At 33.1% G+C, this 14,778-nt stretch overlaps 1 protein-coding gene across 2 annotated transcripts; it reads left to right on the forward strand.

The window, feature by feature from the left end:
- On the forward strand, positions 1-2,666 carry LOC118037091 (probable NADH dehydrogenase [ubiquinone] 1 alpha subcomplex subunit 5, mitochondrial). 2 transcript variants are annotated; one of them, XM_073405670.1, is made up of 3 exons: positions 1-440; positions 705-759; positions 2,086-2,176. In XM_073405670.1, the coding sequence occupies exons 1-3, from the start codon at positions 128-130 to the stop codon at positions 2,159-2,161; spliced, it is 444 nt and encodes a 147-aa protein (XP_073261771.1). In that variant the 5' UTR covers positions 1-127; the 3' UTR covers positions 2,162-2,176. The 2 variants fall into 2 exon arrangements, with proteins under 2 accessions (XP_073261771.1, XP_034898865.1); XM_035042974.2 differs by lacking the exons at positions 705-759; positions 2,086-2,176 and adding an exon at positions 2,219-2,666 and having other exon boundaries at positions 5-440.
- The last annotated feature ends 12,112 nt before the right edge of the window (positions 2,667-14,778 follow it).

Raw genomic sequence — 14,778 nt, forward strand, 5'->3', positions numbered from 1 at the left:
AGTCACTATCTCCATCACACTACACAGAATAAAAACTCAATCAACGGTCCCGATTTCTCTCCAAAACCCAAAACGATCAAACCAACACTGATTAAGCCAGAAGCAGTCGTGATCCAGTGCGACAGCGATGTTCCTGCGGGCAATCGGACGGCCATTGCTTGCCAGAGTGAAGCAAACGACGGGGGTCGTTGGATTGGACGTGGTCCCGAATGCGAGAGCAGTTTTGATCAATCTATACACCAAAACCCTAAAAGAGATCAAAGCAGTGCCGGAAGATGAAGGATACCGTAAAGCAGTGGAGACTTTCACGAAACACAGACTTACAGTCTGTGAAGAAGAAGAAGAATGGGAGAAGATTGAAGAACGGATTGGCTGTGGTCAGGTCGAAGAGCTTATCGAAGAAGCTCAGGATGAAATCAAGCTCATCGGAAAAATGATCGGTCCGTACATCTTCCAGATTTTATCACTATATATTTTTTTTAATATTTTGTGTGAAAAATAGGGTGAAACACATTATTGGTTGGGTTTTGGTTCATATTTACCTTTATGATTTTGTTTCGATATCATAGTTTTTAAATCTGATCCATGACATGTTAGGAGTTATATGCTAACCCGTCAACTCGGGTTAATTTATTTTTTGTTTTATAAAAAATAAAAATAATATCATTCTGAATTTTTTAAAAAAATTAAGATATTTTGACCAGGTTTTCCTCTTGACCGAAATGCTAATCAACCCAAGTTTTTGATTGATTACAACAGGTAATTTCTATTCTTATTTTTGTTAGAAATTTGGTCTGGCCCTCCCAAGTCAGGTCAGTTTTAAAACAGTGGTTGTTATTGTACTTGTAAAATATGTAGAAAACCTTAATGTCACCAAAATCTGAAGCTGTAAGGGTAAATATGACCAAACGTTGAAGCAATAAGCGCAAATATGACCAAGAATTGTAAGTACAAGAGCGATAGTGATTAACCGAGATCATTGACCAAAAACATAAACCACATGGACCAATTGTGTATTTTACGTTTAAAAAATAAATGTAGCTGTTTGAGCTTGTAGCAAGAGATTATTTAGGGTTAAATTTAATTTGTTTAGCTGATAAATAAGCTTGAAAAAGTATTGTAATTAGCTGAGTTGGAGCATCTTGATTTAGAATATTATCTTGTACAATAGAGGATTGAGTGTGCGTTTTGATCATAATCATGTTGTGTGAACTAGCATCGAGTTGAATATTGATTGATGGATTGTTTTTCTGATTTTCGTGTTTTTCCAATAATTGGAAGGATGCATTAAGAGAAATGGGATTTTAGTGTGAAATGAAATTTGATTCTATTGGGATTTTGTCAATGATGTTTTAGGAGATTGGAGTTGCTTGTTATTAATAGGTAAGTGTATTTGTAATGAAACTTGGTAATTTTTTATCAACTAAACAAATTCATCACTCCGAACTAGTTGTTGTTGCTAATGGGTGATATTACGAGCTTTGAGCTAAACTGGTTCCCACAGATATAGGCTTAAGCGTAAGCTGTCTAAATAAAGGCGTATTAGATACTGGGGCTTTGTGGGAGGCTTTTATGATACTAAGTCGTGTTTTACCACTTAAAGTTTGCTCCTTTCTGCTCTGCCAGTCAACCAATTTCCGGGACTCATGGAGTGTGTATTGGAATACTTGAGATTATAGTTGCTTAATCATTACTAATTTGTTAGTTTGATGCTTGTTGGCTAAGGTACTGTTTCTGAAATGCGTGGAGCTTGGTTCAATGCTCTACATTTTTTGTAGTTTTAACTGTAGTGTCACAGTAAGTTTAATGTGGAATGAAGCTTGATTCTGCAGGTATCTTGTCAACAATAATAAATTAAGAGAATAGGGTTGTGTGTTATTAGCAGGAATTGCTTTTTCGTGAAGATTGTTAATGTGTCTCTCAATGTAGCCACGTTAAGTTCCTAACCAGTTGGTAACTCTAATGGATATTTTCCTTAGTTTGTTCTGATTGCACTTTTTTGTGAGCTTTTACGATTCGTTTTTCTACCACTTTAATGTAAATCATTCTAAGCCTACCGAGTTTACCAATTTGTATGTATGGAAGATTTTCTTGGAGTTTCTTTCCGGCAAAAGAAAGCAAAAAGAAAATAGAGAAAAAGAAGTACGCATATGGATTTTAAACTTTCATTTGCATTAGAATCCCTTGAACAACTGACATGATTTTGTTCCGTGAACAGAGTGGGATCCTTGGGGTGTTCCTGATGACCATGAATGCGAAATTATAGAGAATGATGCTCCCATTCCTAAGCATGTCCCAAGGCATATACCTGGTCCTCTCCCTGCAGAGTTTTACCAGACACTCGAGGCTGTGCTGACAAAACGTGTGGAACCAAAGGGCGAATCACAGTCAAAGGCGTAACATGCTGCCGCCGACAGTCATTTTGGGAAACACTGAACTTTAGTGTTGAATCTGTTTCGTTGCTGATAGTTTCTTGTTCGTGTTTGTTATCTTGTAATCCCTATTTTCCAGATTGAATAGGATTCGATTTATGAGACACGGGCTTGAACCATTAGGGGAACAATCGTGAATGGGTGTGGCAAGTATTTTTTTTTTTTTTGTTTTTGTTTTTATAACCCTCGTTCTTGCTTCATGGGGAAATAATACATCTGGTATTCGATTGATCAGAGTACGTGTGCTGGTGCCCTCATTAACCCTTTGTTTGAAGTCAGGAGGGCAAGTGCTCTCACGAGCTAAATTTAGTCTATGTAATAATTTCTAGTGTGCGAGGCCATGTCGTACTATGTAGTTGTAATGATATACGGTTTGTGTGATAGCTGGGATTTAAAAAGACAGTGCAATGGGACTTCTATAATATGAACCTTATATTTTTTTTTAATAAAAAATATTTAAAAACATAATATTTGTTGCAGTTTAAAATAATTTTTATATAAAAATATATTAAGATAATATATATTTTTAAAAAATTATTTTTAATATTAGTGTATCAAAACAATTTATATATATATTTTTAAAAAAATCGAAATTAAAAAAAAAAAAAAAAAAAACATGTATACGTAAATATTAGGAACCTGTGATTTCGTGAAGGCATGGAGACAGGATATAATTGTTAGTTATCATTGACTCCATTGTTATAAAACCTCCATGGTTTACTCATCGATCTGGTTTGAGTTTCATGTCGATTTGTTTTAGTATGGTTGGGAATATAATCAATTTTTTTTTCATTTACCATGCATGATCTCTTTTTGAATATGAATTTTTAGAATTAAAATAATCTGCATAACTCAAGTACTTTTTAAGTGTGTGTGTGTGTGTAGTGTTTGTTCATGGATATCAACTTTATTCTTCGAGATTGGTGTTATATATTTACCGGGGAAAAAATTAAAATAGAAGAGGATGCTATTAATAATCTTTATTATGCAACCATGCAATAAGATATGTAAGAAAATAGAATAAAAAAGATTACACAAAAACACTTGATTATAGATTAGATAATTTATTGACTGTTTTAATTCTTTGATTTCTTCCTTTGATTATGAAGTTATTGACTTTGATTTGAAAATTAAAATAATTTTAATTATTTTAAAACATATAAGAAAATATATAAAATTCTTGATTATATCCTTTTGATTCAATAATTAAAATAACATCCTATGGTTTCATTTCCTTAATTTTTCCTTTTATTAATTAGAAAATAATTAATAATATTTACTTTGTTTATTTTCTGAACATATCAAAATGAATGTTATCTATATAAAAATTCAATTCGAAGACACACCCAAGAACGTCACGCAGCACCACGAAATGCTAAAGATAGCAATACAGGATCGATGATATTTATCAGGTACATAATATATATCCCCTCATCTTATGACATGCCAAAAGAGATTTCAATACATAGAACAACGAGCCCTAATGCCTTGTCCATATCTTGAAAGAAAAAGGAATTGATCTTAAGCGAATTGAAGGTTTGATGGAAATGGTGTTTGATTTGCAGCTAGCTGAACATATTGCAGTAAATATTTAGAGAAAGAAGAGAGAACAACCAGGCTTCTACGCATGAATGTATCGTTAATTTATTGTCGAATAACACTCGGTGTTCCTTATTCATTTATTACAACAACTATTATTAGCAGACTGATTGATTTTAGAATATTCATGGATTGCCCAACAACTTCTTCATCAGAAGGAGGTAGGCCGCAGAGACAAAAGTAGTCCAAGCACTTGCAATGAGGTCCCAATACCAGACAATCTTTTGAAGTTTGGCACTTCCTTTTTATAAGTGCTTCAGCTCCAAATTGTGTTCCTGGTTTCATCAAACAAAACCAAGATATAAAGAAACAAATGACTTGAAGAAAGTGAACACCATCGATCTCATATCATGCATATAATTCTCGCATGCACATTTATATGCTTCTCTTCAAATGAGTGTGAAGGTGCAAAGTTCCCATGCCATGTTGTGCCCATTTTAAGAACATAATTTTGTCCCTAAAACTCTTTTCAGTGAAAAATTGTCGTTAAATCATTAAAAATGGCGGTGTTTATGACAAATTTTTGTCAGGAAAAGGTATTTTGCTGACAAAGTTATGTCTTAGAAACATATTTTAGTGGCGAGAATAAGTTGGAAAAAGAAGCTTTGATGATGAAATTTCGTGGGGAAATATATGACCAAAGGCTAGCGTCGAAGATGGCCTTGCTGCTTCGTGATGAATTGTTATAGAATAAAGTTGTCATCTCTCCTTACTAAAACTTTAATCTCGCTGGAAAAACCTCTTATGACAGTTACACTATGAACTTTTCCGAGCAATTCTTTGCCGGAAAAAATTTTCACGATGAAAAGCAATCCTTTCCCTGACGAAAAATTTCATCAGCAAAACAGCCTGTCGTAAATAATCATGCATTTGTAATATCAAATAAAAAAGACTACTCGTTCATTTCGACTATTAACAAAAAAAAAAAAGACTACTCGTTCTAAAAAAAAGAAAGAAAAAGGAGTTACCAGCTGCAAAAACAAGGAGGACGTCCAAGAAAACAAACTTAATGGAAGACTTGTCCATGTCTTCTGGTTTGGTTAATTCTTAGAGAAACTGTGCTTGATTCGTGAGTATGTTCTCCTTGTTCAATCTTGACGATGGGAGTCTGGGAAACCTCTTCAGGCTTGTTATATAGATAAACTCACACATGGGTAGTGAAGCCAGGAATTAACGTGATATCTACCTAATCCTGCTTAATATGGAAATATAATCGAAGGGTTATATACTTACCTAAAACATCAGAATTTTATATTTAATTGAGCTTCCTAAAATGGGATTTCATATTAAGAAAAGTAGTCCCACATGAAGAGGATTAGAAATCGATACCTAGAATGTTTTATATTACACCATACCTAGAAATCACAATCATTTTATAATTTGTTATTTTTACGATAGCTTTTCATTTATTTACTAAAATTAAATTCTTTATTTGTATTTTAAAGTTTGAAGACAACTGTTTAATCTATAAATTAAAATAAAAATATTGTGTAACTTTTTATTATTATATCATCTTATCAGAGAGGGTAAGAAAACGAGCATTTTTATTCTGAAAATTAAGAAATTGTATGTAATTTTCCTTAGAATAATCCCAAGGGATCAAAGTGAATAATAAAAATAAAAATAGCATTGCTCTTATCCACAATGTTTTTTGTGAGTTTTTTTTTTTTTTTTTTTGTCTGGACCCCGGTATGTAAAAGACCACTGAACTCCTACTAATCCGGTAGAGCCAAGCTGATCAATTAAAAAAAAAACCTATTCCAATAATGATATATTTCATTCATAAAGTTCGAAATCGAGATCTTGTTTGAAAGGAATAAACACCGAAACATTTAAACCACCAACCATTAGTGTTTTTTAGTGAGTATTTGAATAGTGATTAATTAGCACTGTTTAAAACATTTTTTTGTTTCAGTTGTTTCTTTAATTTACTTAATTTAAATTTTTGAACATTTATTTTTTTATAAATTAAATCACCGATAATAGAAGAAGATGGTGAAAACAATATTATATTATAAAAATCCCTAAGAAGAACAATATATATTTGGATAGAACTTAAAAGAAAACATTTTAGATATTGCAAAACTTAAAAAGTGGAATTTGTAAAATGTTAATTTATGAGGGTTTTGTATAATTTACATAAACATTTTGCAAAATGGAGGTGCATTGCTCCTTCAAGAGAAACAAAAAATGGTAGATAAGTCATGAACCGATTATTAAAATAGATAAAGAGTCGGCAGGGCTTCCAAGATTATTAACCAAAAAAAAAAAAGAATTATAGATTAAGAGCTTGTTTAACAATGTGGTCGGTTACTTTTCAAATAATTTTTCGTGCTACAATAAATGTAAATGATTTTTTTTAATTTTTAAAAATTATTTTTAATATCACACATCAAAACATTTGAAACCACTCAAAACATATTAATTTAAAGTTAATAAAAAAAATATATTTTTTTTTTTAAAATTACTTTTAAAATATAAAAGTAAACAAGTTTTAAGGTTCTCTGCACTGACCAGCCACAAAATATTTGACTTCCACGAGACGTCTCGTTTTTTCCTTCATTATAGTAGCACAGACGTCTCGCTTTTCCAGACGTCTTGCCTTTCCATCGTAGACGTGGTCATGAACATGTTAATGGGTCATCAGTTATGACTCGAGAGGGAGAATAATCTAAAAATCACTGAACTCTTAACATGTGAATGTTTTGATAATGACCAGAACAATAACCTCATAGCTTTACAGTTATCCTCATTTATTCATTAATTGACAGTTAAATAAAGCGAGTTTTTCACGTTTCCCGGCGAGTTCTTTTTCCGGAAATAAGAATCTCTGTGGTGAACCGCTGGCGTTGGATTGTTTTCATCGACGGTGGAGAGTGAGCCAGCAAAATCAGGTGATGTAGGAAAGAAGAAAAAGGGCGTGAGTGATTGGGTGGTGTTTTGCTGTTGTTAGAAAAAAGACGAAATAGTGATGCCCGCGAAGGATTTAAAGGAAAATTTGGGTCAGCTGGGCCCTTCAATTCAATCAGTAGATTTTATATACAACTATTTTATTTAAATTTACATTTTTTAAATTATAACAGTAAAAACTACCACAAAATCATAAATTCCGTTTAGGTAAGTATTTTGTTTTTTAATTGAAATAAAATGTTTCAGTTTCAGAGTATTTTGGCGTGCCGTTTCGGGTTGTATTGTTTACACACACACACACACATATATATATATATATATATAACAAATATAATTCAAATTCAAGATAACTTAATTATAAATTATGCAATACAAACACAATGCCAAATAAATATAATTTTAAAATTTAAAATATTTCTAAATAGTTAAGATTAAATAGATCTTTAACTTAAAGTAATTCAACTTAAACAAAATATCAAAAATATTATGAAAGTAAAATGTTTTAACAAAAATATTTTAAATATAAAGTTAGGTCAATGTTATCAAGGCTAATGGAATCTAAAGCATCCCTTGTTTTGCTCAAATTCCTACAAAGTATAAACATGAAAAAAAAACAACATGAATATAAACCATATATATTAGTGATAAATCTAATTTTAAAAAATTAATATCATTGTTAATGAAAATAGTAATAATAATTTTTAATATTATTATTACTCTCATTGTTATTGAAAATAGTAATGAAAAAAAGCTTTTTATAATTGGGTGGTTTAATTAATTAAATTGAATAAAGTTCAATTTGATTCAATGGCTTTTCAAGAGTAGAACGGAACATGTGAAATGAAACCGGAATGTTCTAGGTGAAATTTAGCCGAAAAATCCAGAACGAACCGAGATTTAAAATGAAATGAAATTTGTTCCGTTTTGTTTTGTTTTTTGAATTGGTATGAGAATGTTTCGGCTATTTCAAACAAAACGGAACGAAATTGACAACTTTAATCATAACAATAAAGGAGATTTTAATGAAGGAATTAAAACCCCCACTTCGAAATTTTAACAATATCATAGGACAATTTCTTATTGATCGATCATGAACAAGTTCATCAAGTGACATGCATAACAACGCATGCTACTGCATCCTAATACCATGAAAATGAAGCCTATAAAAGGCAGAATTAACAACCCAAGGGGTCTATTGGAAACAAAAACAACAGCAACAAAAGAGACCAAGCGGGAGAAAACATTAAACCAAAGGCAGAAGTCCTCCATGGTACGTGCCATCATCCCTCCGAAGACGACATTGCTTTGGAAGCCATGATCACTATAGTGAGTAGGGATCTGAAATAGGTAGCCTAGCTAGAGAGCATACTTGAGTTGTCCCATGTCATCAATGGAAGTGCGAGGATGATAAAAAATGATGCGACACCCAGGCTGATACCAGCGTTCTCTAACCTTCTCGACGCAAGAGGGAACTTGTCGTGAATCAGCTGTGAAAGAATAAGAGAAAAAAAGGTAAGCGCGATACAGGCAGCGCGGAAGTATAACTTAAGATAGGGTTTCGCGTGTTGATCAATTTGTTCATATTTAAGATCAATTTGCATAGCTGCAGTAAAACAGAAGGCTATGAGTATCTTTGCCCATGGAAAACTCTGTTTAACAGCACTCTCTGTATTGGTTGGCTGGTGGTTGGTTGTAAAGGAGTGTTGTGGCTGTGGTTGTGGTTGCGGTGTCTGGAGGTTGGCGGTGAAGGAGAGTTCTGGTTGTAGTGTTTCTGGCAACTGCAACTCCAGATCAGCAGTAGCCTGATCAGAAGAAGGTTGTGAATTTGGTGGTTGTGATTCTGCAGGTAAATGCAGCTCTAGATTGATATCAGGAGCAGAGACAAGCAGGGACAAAAAAGCTATTGCTGTAAAAAAGAGACTTCGTATCATGCCCATGCCCATCACCATTTTTGTATGTGTTTAGAAGAAGATTGAAGAGGTTTTCACGTGCTTAGAAGAGATCAGACCAAAAGAAAATGTGGGTTTGGATAAACTAATTGGCATCGTATATATATGTGTGCGCGACGTCTATGCCATCATGAAGGAAAAGGGAGCCGTATCATATGAAAGTCAAATATTTGGTGGGTCAAAGCCTCTTTCTTTTTCTTTTTTTTTTTGTTAATAATCGTGTAAGCCCTAAGGAGCCATGCACCTCCAGTTGCTTAATGAACTATACCAGCGTGAGGAATTTAATTAAGCCGGAGAATTGCGCAGCATCGATGAGACGTCTCTCTGTTTTTCCTTGATACGTATTACACGACCAAATATTTGCCGTCTTTCATGAGACGTCTCGCTGCTGTTCCTTCATATATAGGAGCACTGACGTTTTTCCTTCATAACAGCACAGATCGACGTCTCGCTGTTTTTCCTTCATAATAGCATATATAGACGTCTCGCTGTTTTTCCTTCATAATATACAATAGCACCAACCAGTATGGATCGACCTAAAACTGGGAGTAGGAGGGTGACTAGCTCGCATGGGCTCCACAAGAAAAAAACTATATATCCATGGCTACGCACGCTTCAACTTGACGGCCTTAAAAGTTGAGGGATTTTAATTTCTCAACAATATTAAATTATAAGTGGGAGTCAACAAATTAACTCATAATTAACAGCCTTAGAGATCAAAGTAGTAAGAATTAAACAAGGTAAAAGATTGCGCGTTAATAACATGTCCCAGCGTATTGGAGGTGGTGCTACACACACACACGGAATACGCTGCAAGATATATTTAAATCTTTATAATTCAAATTAACGAGACATATTGAATTAATAACTAGATAAGCCTTAATTCTCATAGTTAAAGGAAACTTCATCCCCTTTTCTTGACCTGATCCTCTGATTTAACTTCAGTAGTGTTTATAATATATATGCAGAGAAAACAAGCCTAGTCTTGCTTAATTTCACACTCAAATGAAAAAGAATTATGAACCCAGTCCTTATAGTTTACCAAACAAGTTAATTATAACCCTACAATAAATAATAAAAATATCTTCATTTATGATTTTTCTTTCTTAGTTATATATCTTTCTTTATACATGTAATATATATATATGCTAGAGAGGTCAGGCTCTGTGTGGCCCCTCTAGCAAAATGCCCATGCACGAACCTTCGTGTGGTCAATGTCAACATGCAAACTTGGGTTTTTTAGGTTTTAGGTGGGCATGGATGTGCTTTGAGGATTTTGGATTTGGCAAGTGACGTCTACAGGGTCGCCTAGAAAGGATTTTGGGACCACACCCTGAGAGGATTTTGGAATTAAATTCCGGTGTGCTCGGTGTAGTATGGTATTTTTTTACTTTTAATATCAGAACATGAAAATAATAATAAAATTATATAAAAAAAAAACACTTTTTTTATAGCCAATAATAGGCTACCAAATTTTACTAATATGTTTAGATGTTAGTAAGATAAAAATAAAAAGGAGAAAAAGGAAAACGGTTTCTGTGGGTGCCAAAGAAGTGTATTGGAACCAAATTATACCGATCTTACTTCCTTTTATTTGTCCAAATTGGTGAGATCGATGATTTCGATGATCGAAGAGAGGAAAATATCAATACGCACATTCAATAGCATTTATAAGCATAAATATATCTTATGACTAGGTATACGAGATGCTCTTCAGTGGTTTTTTTTTTTAAATAAAAATTAAAAATTCAGCCTTTAAAAAATTCAGCTTAATTAGGCTTGAACCATTCGGGGAACAATCGTGAATGGGTTATCATTTTCCAAACCCACACCGCCACACAGATCTCTAGCGATACTAACATTTGCGTTGGCACATACAAACCCCTGCCTCTATAAACCACATTTACACACACACACACACGTCTGTGTGCGCGCGCGCACGCGCTTTTATGAAGGAAAAGTGAGCCGTATCATATGAAAGTCAAATATTTGGTGGGTCAGAGCCTCTTTTTTTTTGGTTAATAATCGTGTAAGCCCTGCCGCTCCAGAAGGAGCCATGCACCTCCAGTTGCTTAATGAACTATACCAGCGTGAGGAATTTAATCAAGCAGGAGAATTGCGCAGCATCGATGAGACGTCTCTGTGTTTTTCCTTGATACATATTACACGACCAAATATTTGTCTTCTTTCATGAGACGTGTCGCTGCTGTTCCTTCATAGGAGCACTGACGTTTTTCCTTCGTAACAGCACAGACGTCTCGCTGTTTTTCCTTCATAATAGCATATATAGACGTCTCGCTTTTCCAAACGTCTCGCTGTTTTTCCTTCATAATATATAATAGCACCAACCAGTATGGATCTACCTAAAACTGAGAGTAGGAGGGTGACTAGCTCGCATGGGCTCCACAAGAAAAAAAACCATATATCCATGGCTTCGCACGCTTCAACTTGACGGCCTTAAAAGTTGAGGGATTTTAATTTCTCAACAATATTATATTATAAGTGGGAGTCAGCAAATTAACTCATAATTAACAGCCTTAGAGATCAAATAGCTTCCTATCAAATAGCTGCTTGTTTGGCTGCATTTAATTTTTAAATATTTTTATATCAATAATATATTTTTATTTTTTAAAAATTATTTTTGATATTAAAACATTAAAATAATTTAAAAATATTAAAAATATATTAATTTGAAGTTAATTCAAATTAAATTTAAAGTGATTCTATAAATAAAACTAATTAAACATAGATGTATGTTATGCTTAACAACAAAATTTTAATTAACGACATTGAAAATTAAGGTTCTTTTATATATATATATATATAATAATCGCACTTTCTTTGGAAAAATGTATATAATTTCAATGATTAAGTGCTATTCCACATCATCATGCATCTTCTTGAGTTAATTAACGACACTGAACATTTGACAATGAGTAATTAATCTCAACCCGAAATTCAACAAATTATGCAATCTAAAAGTTTTGTACAGATCTCACATGATCTTTGAATAATATTGCACTCATTTTAGATAAAAAGTAATCCAAGATGAAAAAAAATATATCAAGAATTTATTTACGTACATAGTAGGATTATTAACACTATAGTCTAATTTGATGTCACGCATGAAAGTTTTTAATTATTTGGTTTCTTGATTATTTATCTAATTTTACCATGTCATTATCAAACTAGCGCAACCAAAGAAACTCTTACCCATGGAGAGAATCATGTGTGATCACTTGTTGCATGCATGCACATGATTTGCTCCAAGAAAATCTAATCACAAGACTTGGTCAAAGAGGATTTTTTGCATCGAGTCTTTTTTTTTTTTTTTTGAGTTTAGTATGGAAATTTGAGGCCAACAACTTTAATCTTCTTCTTATTTTAAAATTGTTCTACCTAATTCTTTTTTAATTAAACACAGATATATATATATATATAGACTTATTAATTCTCATGTCTTTTTAGCACACGAAGTTCAATTCAAAGAAAGACTTGGTGGGTTTATATATATTTTGTGAATAATGTTAATTATAATGAAAGATGTTTGAAAAGTAATTATTTACTTAATATAATAATGCAACTCTCTCTTTTTATCTTTAATTTACTTTCAATTTTCTTATGCAGATACAATAAGACAATATTGGTAGTTCATGAAGCAAGTGCAAGGCTATTAAGAGTCGTCTTTCATGAGACGACTCGCTTTGCCTTTATAAGAGCACAGACGACTCGCATGGGTTCTACAAGAAATTAAAGACTATAAGCCTATCTATATGGTTACATAGGATAAAGCAAACAATATTATTTATATTGAATAGTACTGGTAACCACAGACATACGGTGTTTTTCTTTTTTCCTTTTTCGCTCTTCTTCTTTCAACTTTCCCTTAATTATAAATTAATTAGAATGGATGAATTACAGTTAATTAGAAAAAAAAATATTATGAAAGATTTGAAGTTCTGAGCTCTTTTGATAACGTATCCATCGAACCATCCTATGAAATAATTCTGTGAAGAGAAGAACATAACTAAGAGAAGAACATAACAATTGGTCACATTCATGTGGTTGCTTACTTGTGGCCTTGGAATACCTGGGTGGAAAAGGCCGGAAGAAAAATATTTTTATAATTTGAGTATTTGATAAATTCTTCAATGTTTTTCCAGCTTAAACACAATCTATCAATGTAACAGATTACGTGGGCTAAAGCAAACCATAGTACGTGGGCTAAAGATGAGTTTGAAAAGTAACGAGTGGATTTGGATAGCAAGGTTGGTTTGGGGCTGGCTTTTTCTAGGAATTTGGAGTGGTGAGGGCGGTTTGAAGAGTGACAAGCGACCGCAGGGTCTTCAGTAAGGATTTAAAATAGTGCACTGCAAATATTGATCTTCTGACTAACTAACTAACAGTTGGAGAGAGAAAAGAAATAAAAATATTAAAAATAGAATTTAAATGGTTTTTTTATATATTTTATATTTAAAAAAACAAAAATTCATTTCAAACTATCCTAGATTAAATTTCAATTTATTAAACAAGCTTATGATTTGAGGGGGATAGAGTTAATTTGAATTAATTAATTGTCGGAATGGAAGTAAATAGTCTTGCCTGACACGTGGCAGAAGAGTGATCGTCAGATCAGAGACTTTTCTGGGTCTGACTGCGCCTAAATGCATGTGGGGATCATCATGCCCCGTGCTTCTAGCAATGCAAATGGGAGCGGCGGTAGTGTTGAAGAAAAGCAGGGGGAGATTGCTAGGAAACACCAACAAGGAGAGGGTAAAATGGTAATTTCATCCATTCCCTTGAAAATGACAGAGATGCTCGCTCTTGTCTGTTTAGAGAGAAAAATCAGAGCCAATTGGTTTTTGAAGAAAAACTAAGAACCTTTCTTGTGCATCAATATCTTCCGTGCAGCTTCAGACCAACTCTTTCCTTTTTTCAGACATGTGTGCGTGAGTGTTTTTTTTATATTCTTTGGAGTTCATTTAAAAAAAAATCATATAAAGTTTATCCAGTTTCAGCAATTTAAAAAAAACATGATAAAAGGTTCATTTTAAAAAAAAAATAAATGAAAGTTAAAAGGGTTGTTTGGAATTGTGATAGGAGTTAAAAGTATTTTTTTTTTAATATATATTAAAATAATATTTTTTTATTTTTTTAAAATTAACACCAAAATAATTTTGAGATACATCAAACGTTCTCTCACTGGCAAGAACGGCTATCTCAAGCTGGGTCCCGCTCAACTCAGGTATGGTCGAATTAGTTGAAAAAACGTCTCTTGTCCCACTTCATGAGAGTGACCTAAGATTCCTTAACATGAGCTAATAGCTAAACACAGCCAATTGGTTTAAGCTAACCACAGCCATGATTAACACCCTCTCATCAGCCAATCCCCAAAGTCACAACATTGCACCACAACCATAGGAAACCCAATAACCAAAAAAAAAAAAAGAAGCTTGAATATATATATATATATATATATATATATATATATATATATATATATATATATATATATATTAACCAAGAAAAAATTAAAAGCGAATGAAGCTGGGGCATTCCGAGATCCAACGCGGGACCTATCGCACTCAAAGCGATAATCATACACCACTAGCAAGACCAAATGCACATTTGTGATTACGTTTTCGATTCACATTACAAGTAATATACTAAATTTCAATCTAAACAAGCTTATGATTTGAGGAGGGGAATAGAGTTAATTTGACTTAATTAATTGTTGCAATAGAAGTAAATAGTCTTGCCACGTGGCAGATGAGTGATCGCCTGACAAAAGGATTTCTGGGTCTGATTGCCCCTGAATGTCGGGATCCTCATGGCGACGTGGCAATAAAGTAATGCTCGCTCTTGTCTGTTTAGAGAGAAAGACATGG

This window comes from Populus alba, chromosome 17, assembly GCF_005239225.2.
Source record: "Populus alba chromosome 17, ASM523922v2, whole genome shotgun sequence".
Lineage (NCBI taxonomy): Eukaryota > Viridiplantae > Streptophyta > Magnoliopsida > Malpighiales > Salicaceae > Populus > Populus alba.